The 16000-nt window shown below is 34.1% G+C and overlaps 1 protein-coding gene across 2 annotated transcripts in view; it reads right to left on the bottom strand.

Moving 5' to 3' along the window:
• LOC106458770 (dual specificity protein kinase CLK2-like) overlaps window positions 1-14688 on the bottom strand; it is a 41453-nt gene extending 26765 nt beyond the window's left edge. Inside the window, exon 1 of one of the 2 annotated variants that reach the window (XM_013918318.2) lies at window positions 14512-14688. In XM_013918318.2, coding sequence (XP_013773772.1) covers window positions 14512-14580 — 69 coding nt within the window. In that variant the 5' untranslated portion in view covers window positions 14581-14688. Of the gene's footprint in view, window positions 1-1139; window positions 2324-14511 lie in introns of those variants that run through there. The other variant, XM_013918317.2, reaches the window with a different exon arrangement.
• Between the last annotated feature and the right edge of the window lie 1312 nt (window positions 14689-16000).

Here is a 16000-nt window from a genome sequence, read left to right as displayed (position 1 = left end):
AAAGCTAATTAATTAAACAAACAAAATAGTATATGCAGAAGGTAAATTTAAATCATTATGTATGTATCTATATATATATATAGATAGATAGGTAGATACACGCGCGCGCTTAAATGATTCGCGAAAAACAAAAATTTAAAACCTTTTTTTTTCCCACCAAGTTCTATGTATTCATTGAGCATAAATTATATGTTGTTTCACAATTAACTGTACCCACACAAAGCTCCAACACTTTGTTGTTCACATTTCGTCACATAAAGTTTCGAAATTAGCCCAAAAATTTGCCGTGTTACCATATAATCCTTCAACAACAACAAAACAGAATCGAGTAAATGAAGACTAGGAAAAAAGTTGGATCTATGTGTTTAGTGAATCTTTGGTCATCTGTAAAAAACTTAAAATTTTTGTTTTTCGTGAAGTAAACTTGTTCAACGTTAACGTCGCAAAAACCTAAACCAGTCTTTTACAGTATAACAACAAGACATATACAAGTTGAGTATCTGCTACTTATTTTTATAAACGTCAAGTTATTTAGTATTTTAATAAAAAAACGCAGATTAAGTAATCACAACATTCCATACGTATACATCTTTATTAACATACTTAACCAGTAAAACTAATACCACTGAGCAGATTTCGAGTTAGGTGTAACAATGCAAGAAAAATGTCAGTAATTAATCTGGCACTAGATTGTTCAGTTATACGTCACAACTACCACAAGTGTCAGTAATTAATCTGACACCAATATGCTCAGTTATACGTCACAACTACCACAAGTGTCAGTAATTAATCTGACACCAATATGCTCAGTTATACGTCACAACTACCGCAAGTGTCAGTAATTAATCTGACACCAATATGCTCAGTTATACGTCACAACTACCGCAAGTGTCAGTAATTAATCTGACACCAATATGCTCAGTTATACGTCACAACTACCGCAAGTGTCAGTAATTAATCTGACACTAGTATGCTCAGTTGTGCGTCACAACTACCGGAGGTGTCAGTAATTAACCTAACACTAGTATGCTCAGTTATACGTCACAACTACCAGAGGTGTTAGTAATTAACCTGACACTAGTATACTCAGTTATACGTCACAACTAAGAGCATGTAAGAAATAAAACAAAAATTCCTACAGATATTAGCTTCTTGACACTTTCCTTCTGTCGTGGATGATCGTCGTTGTCTGGCTGAACTTTCAACCTGGACGAAAACCGCTGTAAGAAACTTGAACACGACCGAAACATTTTACACCACAATGGCGTGGCCGCTCGTCGTTTGAGTGATCGCTCAGGTAGATTCAGTACAATATTTATTTCGTTCTTGTGAAACTGAGCCACTTTAAAGTTATGTTTACTTCAACTACTCAAGAATGTTCTGCATATGCAAACAAGACACATTGAAATCCTGAATTGTTCTTCACACAGTCTCCTTTTGCGTTTTCAATGGCTTTTCTCTTCCTTTGCACAAAACGTTTGTTATTATTGTTTTTTTGGCACAAAAATTCACATGGAAAGGGGTTCCCTCAAACAAATTATAAACAAAACAAATTTAATACATCAATATCTTGAAATGTACTCTTTATAATCAAGAAACATAGTCTGATTGGAATCTTTCTCATTTGTTAACAGATTACAACAGAGTACAAAATCAGTAAGAGAACAACAGTGACACTTTACGAACACCCGAGATGGAAAAAAAGTGATCTAAAGATCCTTAAAATTTAATAAAGGGGTCATACTAAAATATTTTTCTGTGTTAGAGAAAATATTCATGACCCATAACATCTTCCCACATAAATAGAAGACAGTGTGAGCTAGAAAAACAAGTTCTTGTAGTCAGTAAGAACTCGAAAGAGCGTTTAGCTTCCTTTATTTCTCCTACAGGACATTGGCACTTTGTAAACGCCCCATCTGACGTTAGATTTAGATACATATAAGTTGTGTATATGTGGATAACCCAGTTTCTAGTTTATACTAATTTAACGAAACGATATTTCAACATACATTTCTTATGCTATCCTTGCTATCCACGCTGCTCTTTCGAATTTTAGACTAAATGACAGTTTGAACATTCACCGCTCTGTAGATAGCTTCGTAATCGTAACTCATCTCAGAGAAATCCTGTGTGTCACTGTTTTCTCATACTCGTTGAAACTGTTCGTTTCCTCGAAAAACACATAAAATACGACACGGAGCAAACTTGTAGAGTCAAACTTACTACATCACAATCAATAGAGAAAAGCTGAAAGATGGTAAAAGGAGGTAAAACCTCGAAACTGTTTCGAGGATGGATATCGAAACACGCTATGAGATTGTTGGTTTCTGTCTTCTAATAATACCGCGAAGAAGATTATTTAGCTGAGAAAGAATTAAACCGCGTCTGTTTGGCGCATCTTCTCGTGCTTCGATACCGCCTTGCTCAACTGTATACTTAAAATAGCTTCTTCTCTCTGACCAGGTTGCCAAGTTACTAATTTCATGCAAACTTTGGATTGGATTTAAGAAATAATTCCTTCTAAAAGTCTTCAGTTCGTAACCATAACAAAACACTAAAATAAATTCAAACAGCAATAACAGGCATGGCAGTCCTTTAATAATGTACGTGTCAGGTCTTTCTTTTGAACCAAATGACAAAAGCTTTGTATAAATTGATAAAGATAATGTTCTCGTACAGAGTGAATATTAAATGTGCAATAAGAGCAGTTATAACTCATGTAATTAGCGTTTGTTTGTAACTATAATTTTTTGCGTATCTGTATTTATGATACTGTACTGGTATGATCGTAATAAAATAAATGGCATGATAGTTTATTGCTATAAAATCCTTTTGGCTAAAATATTTAAAACTTTAACTATATTCTAGAGGTGTTGTACAATCCTAGCCCAAATCTTGTAGTTTTTAAGCAGCTTCCAATCTTGTTCTCTTCATTGTGATTTCTCTTAGTTTCTTGGAGTAACAACATTTTACTATCAACTATTAGATAATTTATGTACTGTAAATACGTTAAAAATTACTCCACAATTTTCAGTTTTAAAACAGCTTTCTAGCTCTTGGAACCACAGTACAATATCAGTTGGCCTCAATGAGTTGTAACAACGAGTTAATTTTGGATCCACTAGTGACACCGACCTCATTCTTTTATCAGCTGTATTGGTGTCAAGGTTCTTTCACATTATCTTCCAATTAATCATACTAGCGTGGGAGTATTTCGTTAGAATTTTCATAAATCAATCAATATTTGCAATTTGGTTGTCTTTAATTCATTATACAGTAGACGAGAATTTTTAACTTAAACATTTCGTTATGCACAGAATTTGCTTGTCAACTTTACAAACACCCATACACAAAATAAAATTATCCAACCAATGACTGAACAGTTAAAATGTTTGTTACATATGGTCTACATTGTCGTAGCAGCTTAATTAAACTTTAAAGAAATTATATATGTAAAAATATGTATGAGTTAAAAGAAATTGGAACCAGGTAATCTCGTCACCAGTACAATGTTTGCAATAACTAATCATCTTCTTTGGTGAAGTTGTTTCAGCATAGTAATATTTACGTAAAGCTGAAGTCCTTGGAAGCGAGAATATTTAACAATGAATGTATTTAAAGCATTCGTATCCTTTACATTCTTTCCCAGTTTCTAGATCTTTTGTTGTTATATATATATTGATCGTGTTAACTGTATCACAACTACAAGAAACTGTTAACGTTCAGCAGTTATTTCCAATGATTGTATGTGCAAAAAGCTAAGATGAACATTTTTCTGGCTTGTTAAATCCAAACATTATGTGGTTAATTAACAAAATTATTAGAAGCTTAATCAGTTCACAACTTACGTATTCAATTTTTTTGTACTGATCAACAACTGACACTGGATGTTTTACCGACGATGATGATAATGCCATTTCATGTGCTGTATGTATAACTTGTCTCAAGTATGTTTAAGAATAACCTACGTATCTCTGGCTTCGAACAGAAAAATATATAAGCTTGAACACGCTCGCCTACATGCAGTGCTCTGGTTTATATCCACTTTTCCCGACACCGAAAAGAATCACCAAAAGCTGAATTGGTTTTGAATTTCGCGCAAAGCTACACGAGAGCTATCTGCGATAGCCGTCTCTAATTTAGCAGCGAAAGGGAAGGCAGCTAATCATCATCACCCACCGTCAACTATTGGGCCACACTTTTACCAACAAATAGGGGGATTGACCGTCACATTATAACGCCCCCATTGCTGAAAGGACGAGCATGTTTGGTGGAACGAGAATTCGAACCTGCGACCCTTAGATTGCTAGTCGAGCGCCCTAACCACCTGGCCATGCCGGGCTTCCAAAGGCTAAATCATGTAAGATAGACAGAATATATAATTATTACAACACGACAACGCAAGTGAGTTTAACTCACGGATAAAAACACTCTAGTTGTTGTAACGTTCGTCTCTTGTAACTTAACAATGATAGCGTCGAGTACCGTAAGCTTGCAATTGGTAATATATATATATACAGGTAATAATATATTCATTGTACATTTAGCAGGATCTCAAGGGTAGCCACGCAGTACTAAAGAACTGTTCATACGAATGGACTTGTTTATTTTCTAAGATCAAAGCTGCACAAGGATCGAATCCCAAAATTTAGCATTATAAACTCTCAAACCTGCAGCTGAGACACGGGAGAAGGACCCTCTAATGGGACTGCTTCAGCACATAAAAAGTTCGACGTGTCATAAAATAACTGTTTAAACCTCGGTTGAATATGAATTTACAAATATCATATATATAGATGTTCTTAACAATTAAAATATAATACGTTTTCAAATCAAGCAGTATATGTGTCACTAGCTCCTAAATCTTCATGTGAATACACCCAGAATTTAGAGAAATATTTCGGTTCAAAGGTATCGCTCAAAGTAATTTCAATCAGGGAAATAATCAGTTAAATTCTCAAACTCAATAAAAGTCTCAATACACATCAATAAAAGTCACTTATAAATCTCATAAATAGCAGTTACAATCAAGTTTAAACACAATGTTTTACGTATTATTTGTGTTATACAGTTGATGAAGCGGAGTGAAGGTCAAATTTACCGTCCTACCTTAATTAATTCGGAAATAAAATGCAGAATAATGAACCTTTTGACGAAGTATTCAGTTCACAATAATAATAGATAATCAACAGAAAGTATTTTCGAATGCTTTGTTTAAGCCTAATTTTGAATTAAAATATATTATTCAGATTAATACTATAGATGTATTTGCCGTAAACATACTTGTAATGAATTCTACATTTGCTACTTTTTTGAAAGTCGATGAAATAATGCGATTCTGTTTTAATTACTTTAAAGAAAACGATTTCGCTTAAAACGAGGATACCAAATGACGAAAATAGAGTCTAATCTTTATAAGCAAGAACGTAAGAACAGTATATTTAATTACATATGCTCATTGTCGTGTTGATTTTTAGTTATGATATACGTAGGTAACTGACTTTGATCAGAAATTAATATCAATAATCCCTATTATATTTGCAAAACTATGTTATCGTAATGTTTCTCTTATCTTCAGCTAAAATACGCTATGATATAGTTCTCTAACGCTTTTAGTACTATAATTGATTTGTTAAGTCCCTGAACCGAAATACTTTATCTAGTTTGATACACTGCGAAGGAAATAAAGCAACATACGTACATATAAGACAGCATATAAGCTCCTTGAAATTTAATTTAGCGTAAGGATCAATGTATGAAATCCTAAGAATCTTCTGTGTCAAAAAACAAACCGTTTAACATCTTAGAAACTTTTTAACACCCTCTACTGAAGTTGTAGCACAACTAATGGCGGATCCATGAAGAAATCCTCAAGATGGGACGACGACGACGATATTATTTGCCATATAATATGTCGCATTCACTTCAAATGTAAAAAAAAAAAGGTGAACAAATTAAAACTTTTATTTGACGATGAAATGATTCCGAATTTTAAAGACAGTTTATGCTGAAAGGATACAATTTGGCCCAATATCAACAAAGAACATTTTGAAACCATCAGATATTCAGGAAGGAGATAACATTACTAAAGATTCTTTTCTTTTGCACCAGCTAGCTGTTAAATCGAGCACTGAAAAAAATATCATTTTTTATATTTTTTTATATATAGCCTTTATCAAATGCTATTGCTTTTTTCCCTGTAAAAAACTGAGTGTGGTAGATTTGTGTAGAATTGCTAATAACAAATTTGTTTACAAAAGGACGGAAGTACAAAACTTTGAGAGTGACGTTGGTTGAGTTTGGAAAACTAAGTCTTAACCAATTAGGAAAGACGCAATAATGTTTGTTTGTTTTTGGAATTTCGCGCAAAGCTACACGAGGGCTATCTGCGCTAGCCGTCCCTAATTTAGCAGTGTAAGACTAGAGGGAAGGCAGCTAGTCATCACCACCCACCGCCAACTCTTGGGCTACTCTTAGACGCAATAATCAAAAGTAAGTTAACCTACAGAAACTGAATTAAAAATTTAAACCTGTACAGCACCTTTTGCCCACATGCTCTTAGCAGCCAGAGTAGATATCTCTAGGGTTTACACAGATCCGTTGTTAATTCTGAAATACTGACTAGATGGAGGACAGCTAGTCAGCAGCACTCATCACTAAAAGACTTTGTCCGATTCTTTGAGCTGAATAACGAGATTGGCTATCACTTTTATAAACGCAAATAAAGACTATGGTCAAAAGCATCACAGCTCAGAGCTGGGACCTTACGATCCCCAGCTCGGCGCGTAACCAACTCAACCCATTAACGTACAGAAGATGAAACAAGAGGTAATCTTCAACAGTCGCAGCACTTGAAATCCTTTAAGGCAGGATTAAAGTAAATTAATCACTGAGACCGTTTTTTTTTTCTTTTTATTAGCTATATTTTTGTGTGCCAGCAATACCAAGCGTGGGACGTGCGTGCATACCCGATTCGATTTTATTACTGGGCAGGATCTCTATCAGCCTACTCTCAAATTGAAGTTATATTAAGCACAATCAGAGTAAACTAATCTATAAGACCTTGGGTGTGGTTAAATACACCAATCGAAAGTGTTTGACCTCCTGAGTCAAAAACTGTAATTAGATCTCAAATCAGTCAAGCAATGACGGAGCTATGAGTTAAAAGTTTGTACTTGAAAAATAAACACAAAAAAAAAACTCGCCCTAGTGGCACAGTGTTATGTCTACGGACTTACAACTCTAAAAACCGGGTTTCGATACCCGTGGTGGGCAAAGCATAGATAGTCCTTGTGAATCTTTGTGCATAATTAAGAAAAAAACTCAAAGCCATTCTACGAACCGCTATGCCGCGCCTGTAAATTATATTTTAAATTTGAGGAGGAAAATTCTACCAACAATATTTGAAGTTTTCGGTAAACTCTGAATATCACACTAAATGTTAAAGCTACGTCTAACTTTTTAATTTACAAATGTATATTTAGATCCACCTTTTGTTTACATCCGTTGAAATTGAGTGCGCGTGCATGCGCATTTAGATAGGAAGGTGTGCGCGCATTTTGAAGACAGACTAAAACTGAATATAGTATAATATGTGTAATACACCGCTCATTCTATCACTCATTACAGATAGATCTAGACATTTCTAGGCTTACAGTGTGTGTATATTAAGTTAGTAAAGCACAGAAGAAACGACAACAAATTATATTCCAAATTCATTTAAGTTCATATTAATTTCACACACACACGTGACTAATATACTGAACATGTTTTCTATTGTACCTAATAAGGTGCGGTAAAAAGTCACACTAAATTTATGTTTACTGCACGATCATTTTTGTTGTTATACAGCACTTATGGCCCGGCATGGCCAGGTGGTTACGGTGCTCGACTCGCAATCTGAGGGTCGCTGGTTCGAATCCCCGTCACACCAAACATGCTCGCCCTTTCAGCCGTAAGGCGTTATAATGTGACGGTCAATCCCACTATTCGTTGGTAAAAGAGTAGTCCAAGAGGTGGTGGTGGGTGGTAATGACTAGCTGCCTTCCCTCTAGTCTTACACTGTTAAATTAGGGATGGCTAGCGCAGATAGCCCTCGTGTAGCTTTGCGCGAATTTCAAAACAAACAAACAGTACTTATGCTTTTTCAGTCGTTGAAATAATTTAAAAATGATTATTTTTTCGTCAATTCTTTTAACTGGTATTTTTATTTTACATTTTGCGAAAACGTGGTTATTGTAGAGGCGTCGCCAGGTGCTTAAACAATTCGTGACACGGGATTATAGGCTCAGGAATATCGATCATGGTTTTCTATTCTAACTTTTCAAGAGGCTGGGGATTCGGGGCACTGTTAAATAGAATCAGGGCACGGGCCCCGTGTGCCAGTGCCTAGCGACGCCTCTGGATTATTGCCCATGTATTTTATCTCAACCAACAAAATAGTGAGCACTAGAACACTGCTTTACAATCTCTTTACAGCCATCTGTTGGCCTCAATGAGGAAATATAATTAAAAACCACCAAATTCTTGATTCCTCTTGGATCAGTGGCGGCGTTAATCATTAGCAGACTAAGCAATTGTTTTTGCCTCGATCAGACCAACGGGTCCCCGATTCAATGGGGTTTATTTTTTTTCCATCAGAACTTTAACTTTTGCCTGTTTTATTGTTGTGCTTATTCTGGAAAAAAAATTGCAATGAAAGCGATCTAGAAACACATCACTCAGTTTCGAACTGAAATTTAGAAACTGCAGAAACAGGACACTTCTCAGTTAGGCACTGATTGGTTGATAAGTTCAGTACACGCACAACGTGCACAATTTGAGAAAGATACTGGCGTAGCAGTGTTCGGTACACACACATTGTGCACTAATTTAAAAACAATACCAGTGTAAACGTGGGTGTCTTGAAAAAGATGTCAGTGTAATAGTGTTCAGTATACACACAACGTGCACAAATTGAAAAAGAAACCAATGTAGCTGTGTTGGTATAAATTACTTTTAAACAAATGTATTAGTATGTTGTGTTGGAATATCTTTTAGCTTGTGGAAATTATACATTTAATATTTTTAGGGGAGAGCGGAATATTTCTGCTTAGGTTCCCAAACGGGCTAGCATCGCCCCTGTCTTGGATGATAAATATGGTGATTTATTGAAAATATGTTAAATTTCGATGTGTATTACGACATCTTGAATAATCATTAACAAGTATGAACAGTACTGTTTAGTAAATTATCAGGGAACAATTTATAATACCATGAAATAATACAGGATACAAGTATTTCAGTCTTACATTACGTTTCAAATCAAGCGACATCTACAATTCCATGATAAGACGTCTTCAACGTTAAACAGTTCAAATTATATATTATACTATAAGAAATAATATTAAGTTGATTATTTTTTTTAATATCCTCTATACAAAACGTAAAATGTACTGACTAAAATAAAATTTGAACAGCGGGGTGTTTTTACTTCGTAATTAAAAACTGCCTTCTCATAATAAAAATTTTATCATTCCGAAAGGACTAATTGATAAATGGTGTCAGAAGCTGTTCCGTAATATCGATAAGTTAAACCAAACTAGCATTGTTACTTTCCACTTCTCAATATTATTCTTGTTAGTTTTCAATTTAGGAAAAGTCTCAGGGATTGACGATGGAACATGCTAGACATGACCTGCGCCTTTTTTTTCTTTTTCTACGAACATTGAAGGGGTAGGAGCAAAACTTTTTTTTTTTTACGGCTAAGTTCTGATGATAAAACGTAATATCTCTGAAACGGAAGATAATAAAAACAATACCTGAAACTATACCTTACATTCTAAATTCCAAAACACGGGGCTGAAGGGCTGCAATATGACATTTATTTCCAAGTGACCATTATAACAGCAAAGAAGGTAATTAAAGGATCAAGTTATGTAAAAATTACCCATCTAAAGTTACTCTATATTACTGTACAAGTATCATTCTGTGGATATCCTTTACCTAATGTTATGGGAGCCTTGAGCCATGAAAGTTATGGAACCCATAGTTTAGATATCACAGATAACATAAAACTGATTTTTATGCCCAGCGTGTGAAAGCGCGTTGGTACTGACAAACTAAAGAGGGAACCCAGATTTAGGTCATGTGAAGTTTGAGTCCCAGAAAGTAAATACGAGTTTATTCTGTCTTTTATTATCAGAATGAAAACGTGTAGCAGATATGTGTTGTTTAAATGGTCGGAAACATAACAATAAACCCGAAGTCCTGTATCTGTTCTCAATCATCTACTGGGTACAAACTTAATTCTGGATATTCTGCAACAGTAACGAAGAGACACCATTGTCAGATGTTTTAATAACATCGTTTGATTTATATGCAGTCTGTAGTAAATTTTGTATTGAATACAGAATAAAATATAAGCAAGTCAACCAAAGATAATTTCTCGCCCATCTATAAATACAATTAAAAATACCGTATCTTTGCATTTGAAATTAGAAGTACGTGAAAGCCTTTAGAAACCCAAGAAACACTAGAAAATCGATTAATAAACCCCCCCCCCCAAAAAAATATCTTCAAGAAGAGCGTAATTCTCGAATAAGAGTTTCTTCAACAATCTTTATGATATGAAAACCTTCTCTAAGCTGGTAAAGCATAATTATAATTAATTATATTTGTCATCAGATGTTAGTATTAGACTTATTATGATTTATAATGTTACTTTCTTTATTTAATCCCTTAAGGCTTAGGGTTTTTCAAGAGGGAGAATAGTGTAAAATATCACTTCAATCACACTATGCCATTGTCGACGACTCGTTTCACTCGATACAGAACTCATCAGATTGGCTGGGACTCAACAACAAGTGTAGCGTATGAAACACTATTTATATAAGCGCAAAAAATGAAAACACAATGAAACACTATAGAAAAGAGATTTGTTCAACATTAGAATATATTTAAAGAGCATTGCTTGTTAAATAAATCGTTATGCCTGTCCTCTGAAGCTCTGATAAAAAATATAGAAGAGACAAAATCATAATGTATAATTTTCAAACAAAATATTATACCACAATATAACTTTTGAAACAGAAGAAACTTATTATGCATATAATTATTCCCTAAAGATTTTATATTAATACAACAGTGGCTTATCATTTTCATGTACGTTATTGCACATATAAACAAGTAATTCAAAGCTCAGTCTAGTTGCTCTCCAATGGTTCAACAGTAAATCTGTAATTTAAATAGCCAATTGTGTAATTTTTTGCTTAACAATTAACAAAAAAATCAGTCCATTTAGGATAACGAAAGCGTTTTATTTCTTGAGCTTCAATTTAACTTACTTGATAATTTCTCTTGTATGATTGTTTTGGATATTCGCGAAAAAGACATATATAAGAGTCATCTGCGTTCAGTCCTTCTAAACCTTGAATTGATTGATAAGAGGGAGGGCAGCTAATCTAAAGTACCAGCCGCTAACTCTTAGGGTACTCTGATCGAATAGTGAGATGTGCCGCGGTAATGAGACGCGAAACATGGACCTTCCTATCCACAGCCCGGCACGTTAACCGCCCGGCCTCTAGTAGGTACCTACATCCGTTGCTTTCTCGTATCTCTAGAACTTCGTTGAAATTAGAAACTCATATTTATCAAACTGAAATATCTGACTGGCTAACACTAGGACACAAACTGACTAATCAAACTCACTCAATAATCAATGATTATCTATTCTAGCGTAACATGTTTTTTGATATTGCTGAAGTCGTTTCCTAAACATCCAAGAAGCTTCTAGTAAATAATCTACACGCTCATCACGTGACATAAAACTCCCTCTGGCCAACAACAATACAAATGGCTAAATTACAAAGAACATATAACCTACAACACTATAATCCTCATCGTTCAAAAACTATTATCTTACTGAACGCACCTCTTCACTGCAAACCATTGGCTAAATTTTGTGAACAATCATTTGATTACTTATTTTTATGACAAACATAATTTATTTTTTGTACTTTAGAGCCTGTATTTTAATAAATGAGCTTCCATGTTTATACAGTCTTAGCCAAAATGTTTGCATATTTTGTAACAAATAAGATCATTATCATCAAGATGGAATACAAATACACTTAGTGCTGTCAAACTGAGAAATGCATAGTATATTTAACACCTACATATGAAATTTGCATAATGAGACAGGTTCTATGGACATCATGAACGATTTATTAGAACAGTAAACAATTTTATCAGACACTTTATTTGTCAGTCTCCTATTCACTATTCTTCTGGATAGCCTGGAATGAATGTGCTCATGCCAATCCTGTCGTAAGGTGTTGCAAGACTTCTTTCGACCTTGATGTGTTAACCTTATCAAAAGATGGTCATCTCGGGGAGTAGTTATTCGGCATCTACCAGTATATTTTCCTGGAACAACGTTTTCTGTAGTCCGTTGACGTTTCACGATTCTTAATACAGTACACTAGGGGTACCCTACTGTTCTGGCAATGTCCGTTTGCTTCATACCATTTCTGGACAATAAAACAATTTGATGTCCTATAACTTTGGGCACGTGACGAAGCATTACTGTACACCAAGTACAGAGAAATTGTCTGAACAAAGCGTTTATCTGTTTCAAAAATTATTATACCAAAAGCACCTTCCTTTTATACAGAACAGGTGTGTATGTGTGTTTTGACGAACAAATGCTCAAAACAATTTATACAGACTAGAATAACAACTCATGTTTGTTCGATCATTCGCTACCTTCTCTGCTACTATTCGGGCATTTACTCAAAGTAGATAATAACACCAATATAGAACAGTATGCAAACATTTTGGCCAATACTGTAACGTATACCAACACATCATACTTTTAATGAACAAAAACTGGAAATTTATTTGTAGTTGCTTATTTATAATATTGGAAGCTACGTTTTGTGTGAGCTAAAATACAAACCAAAAGCTACTAAATAAATCGTAAAAACAAACATTCTTCACAACAGAAATATAATGATTTAAAATTGGATCGAAACAATTAAACCCTTATTGCATGGATAACACCTATATTATTATTTTACCCTCAAATTTTAATGTAAAAAATTATTAGATCGTGCTTAAACCAGAAATAATTGTCTGACTAAATCACAAATTTCCACCCAGCATTAATGTTGGCAGGAAAAAATAAAAATAAAATTCCCTATAGTCTACACTTTCTGTTCTAACATTATGACACTATTTCCGTCATTTCCAAAAGCTCGAGTGTAAATAAACAAACTGTACCCCTTAGGAAAACAGCTGCTGATACCCAAACCACATTGGTTGATGAAGTGTTTGGCGAGGAATTGCTTTACAAGACTTACGTCACCGGAAATCATTTTACAAATAGTAAAGGCAATGTATAATTTTCAGTGCACAAGTCTGGACGTTGTGCAATCAGAAATCCGAGAATCAACGATTTACTGCACAAAATATCCATGTTTATATAACTCTTAGGAAGCAAACAAGCCTCGTTTTAAAGAATAGAATTCCAACATAAAACCATTCTAAATGACTAAGGCTCCACCTTAGAATAAAGTTCAGATAGCGTTCTACAGTATTACCAATAACATTCCTAAATAATGAAGAATATGAAAAAGGACTACAATTCGGAAAACAATGATTGTTTTAACAATGATAAAAAAAATGCTTATTTCTAAAGAAAATTAGCGATAAATCAATAACCTACAACAAACGTTTTAGGTTTGAGAAAACCTGGCTTATGACAAAAAATTACTCTTAACTTCAATATGCAATTTAATCATAAAACGCGATTTTTTGAAAGTATTATAATACCGTAATAAACGTTGCTGAGAAACTGATATAAAATACATCACTTTCCTACATTGATAGAACTATTATATACTTGTATGTTATGTCTAAACAATATGAGAGCTAGATTTATCCACACTTACCTCTCTGGTGAATGTGATCATATTGAGAACATTTGAAGCAATAGGCTACACTGCTTTCTAAAGCAAAAGCATCATACATGATATGTAATACATCTTCTCCAGTAGACAAAATGCGAGAAATCCAGCCATAAAAACAAAATCCATAAGCAATCTAGCAAATAATTCAGCCACAAGAGACAGTTAAGTCGTAAGAAGAATGTCTCTAGTTAGTAGCTTTATGCAAGATTATTTATATGGATACAGATTGCCGGTTATTTCCAGGGTAATTACCGAAGGATTTTTTAACATCCTATGTTGTTATTTTGCAAGCAAAGTTAATACCAAAATTCTAATCATTTCAAGCACACAGCGTGCATAAGCTACACAGTACAAAAAAAAAGTGTTAATATCAATAATTGAGCCAAAACTGTGTTTCTTCACACACAAACATAATACATACTAGCATGTTTCTTTAAAATAAAGTACGTTTTATTAAACATTATAACTATCCATCATACGAACTACAGAGAACGATGCTAATGAAGGTGTTATTAACCATACACATGAGACCTTAAAAAACAATTTTGTTGTTTGCTGTTACCTGCCCGTGATCCGATTCGCTAATATCTAAAAACGGTTGATTAGCTGCAACAATCTGTCCTTGAACCATGATATGAAATCTCTAAATTATTCAATCAACGGTTAAAATTTTTGTAACTCCAGTAGTTGCAACGGCTCGTGACTGGTGAGTGTTGTACTACTCTAGTGCAGCTCAAAACTAATCACATGCGCTAAGGTAGAGATCCCGAAAGTTATTTATAGCTAAAGGCGCAGTTCATTCTCGCACGGTTTCTCAGATACACAACGTGATTCTTCATCCAATCTTTCATCATCGTTGGATTTCATGCTGATTCAGTCTCTCTCTTCCCCGAATCTCGTGTAACGTTCATAAGTGCTGCCATCTTTATTTCAAACCATTAACGCGATTATCTGTCGATTTTTGAACAGATATGCTTCATTTTCGATGTAAAATTTCCTGAAGTGTAGACTAATTGTACAACTCAAAGCCCATTCAATTAACCACGTGTAGAGTAAGAATCTAAGATGTTGAAAACATGCTTTACCACTCAGTTTACAGAATAGAAAACAAATGCAGGTGTGGAAAACGTACTGTTTTGATATGTTTCTGATAGAACAAGTTTAGTATGCGTGCACTTTAACTTCTTGTCCCCTGGTGGATTAGCAGTAAGTTTACGGACGTACAAAGCTAAAATCCGGGATTCGATTCTCCACGGTGGACAAGCGCAAATAACCCATTATGTAGTTTTGCGTTAAACGACAGCAACAACAGTTTTGCTTTAATTTCTGTTTTAAATACAATGTTACATAAAATTACACTAACGAAGGGTACAGTAATGGGGGAGGAAATTTCACTACATGCAGTATCGCGTTTTCATGGTACAATTATTTTCAGATATTTTTTAAAAACTTATCCAAAACATAATATAAAACTATCTTTAAATACCAGCGGGCTAAAATATATTAGTTTTTATATCAACTTATTTCTATGCATAAAACTATCATAATTAGAGTATATAAACATATAAATAGGAAAAAAATTAAAATTTTAACGGAAAGTGGGGATGGTTGGTTATTGGTAGAATTGCTATAAGAAGTATCCAAAATAAAGTAATTGCTGGAATAAAAAGTAAACAAACAAGTAAAGTGCTACTAGTTATATAGATTTTACAATTCTTTTCAATCCCTACTTTGGTTGGCATTGTGATCAGTATCGCGAAATGAAGTATTCTAAGTTTGCCAACCAAAGTAGGGATTGAAAGTTGTTTTAAAATCTATCAAACTAGTAGCACTTTACTTGTTTGTTTACTTTTTATTACAGCATTTATTTTGTTTTGGATACTTCTTATAGCAATTGTACAGTAACCAACCATCCATACTTGCCGTTAAAATTTTAATTTTTTCACATTTATTTGTTCAGTTCTTATATCTCCATGGAAGGGAGACAACATCTGTAAACTTTAGTTATAGCCATACCCCTGATAGCTATAATTTTTACAAGAATTAAAACC

Source organism: Limulus polyphemus, unplaced genomic scaffold, assembly GCF_000517525.1.
Source record: "Limulus polyphemus unplaced genomic scaffold, Limulus_polyphemus-2.1.2 Scaffold511, whole genome shotgun sequence".
NCBI lineage: Eukaryota > Metazoa > Arthropoda > Merostomata > Xiphosura > Limulidae > Limulus > Limulus polyphemus.
The sequence above is the reverse complement of the archived record's forward strand: the minus strand, read 5'-3'. Positions and strand labels throughout refer to the sequence as shown.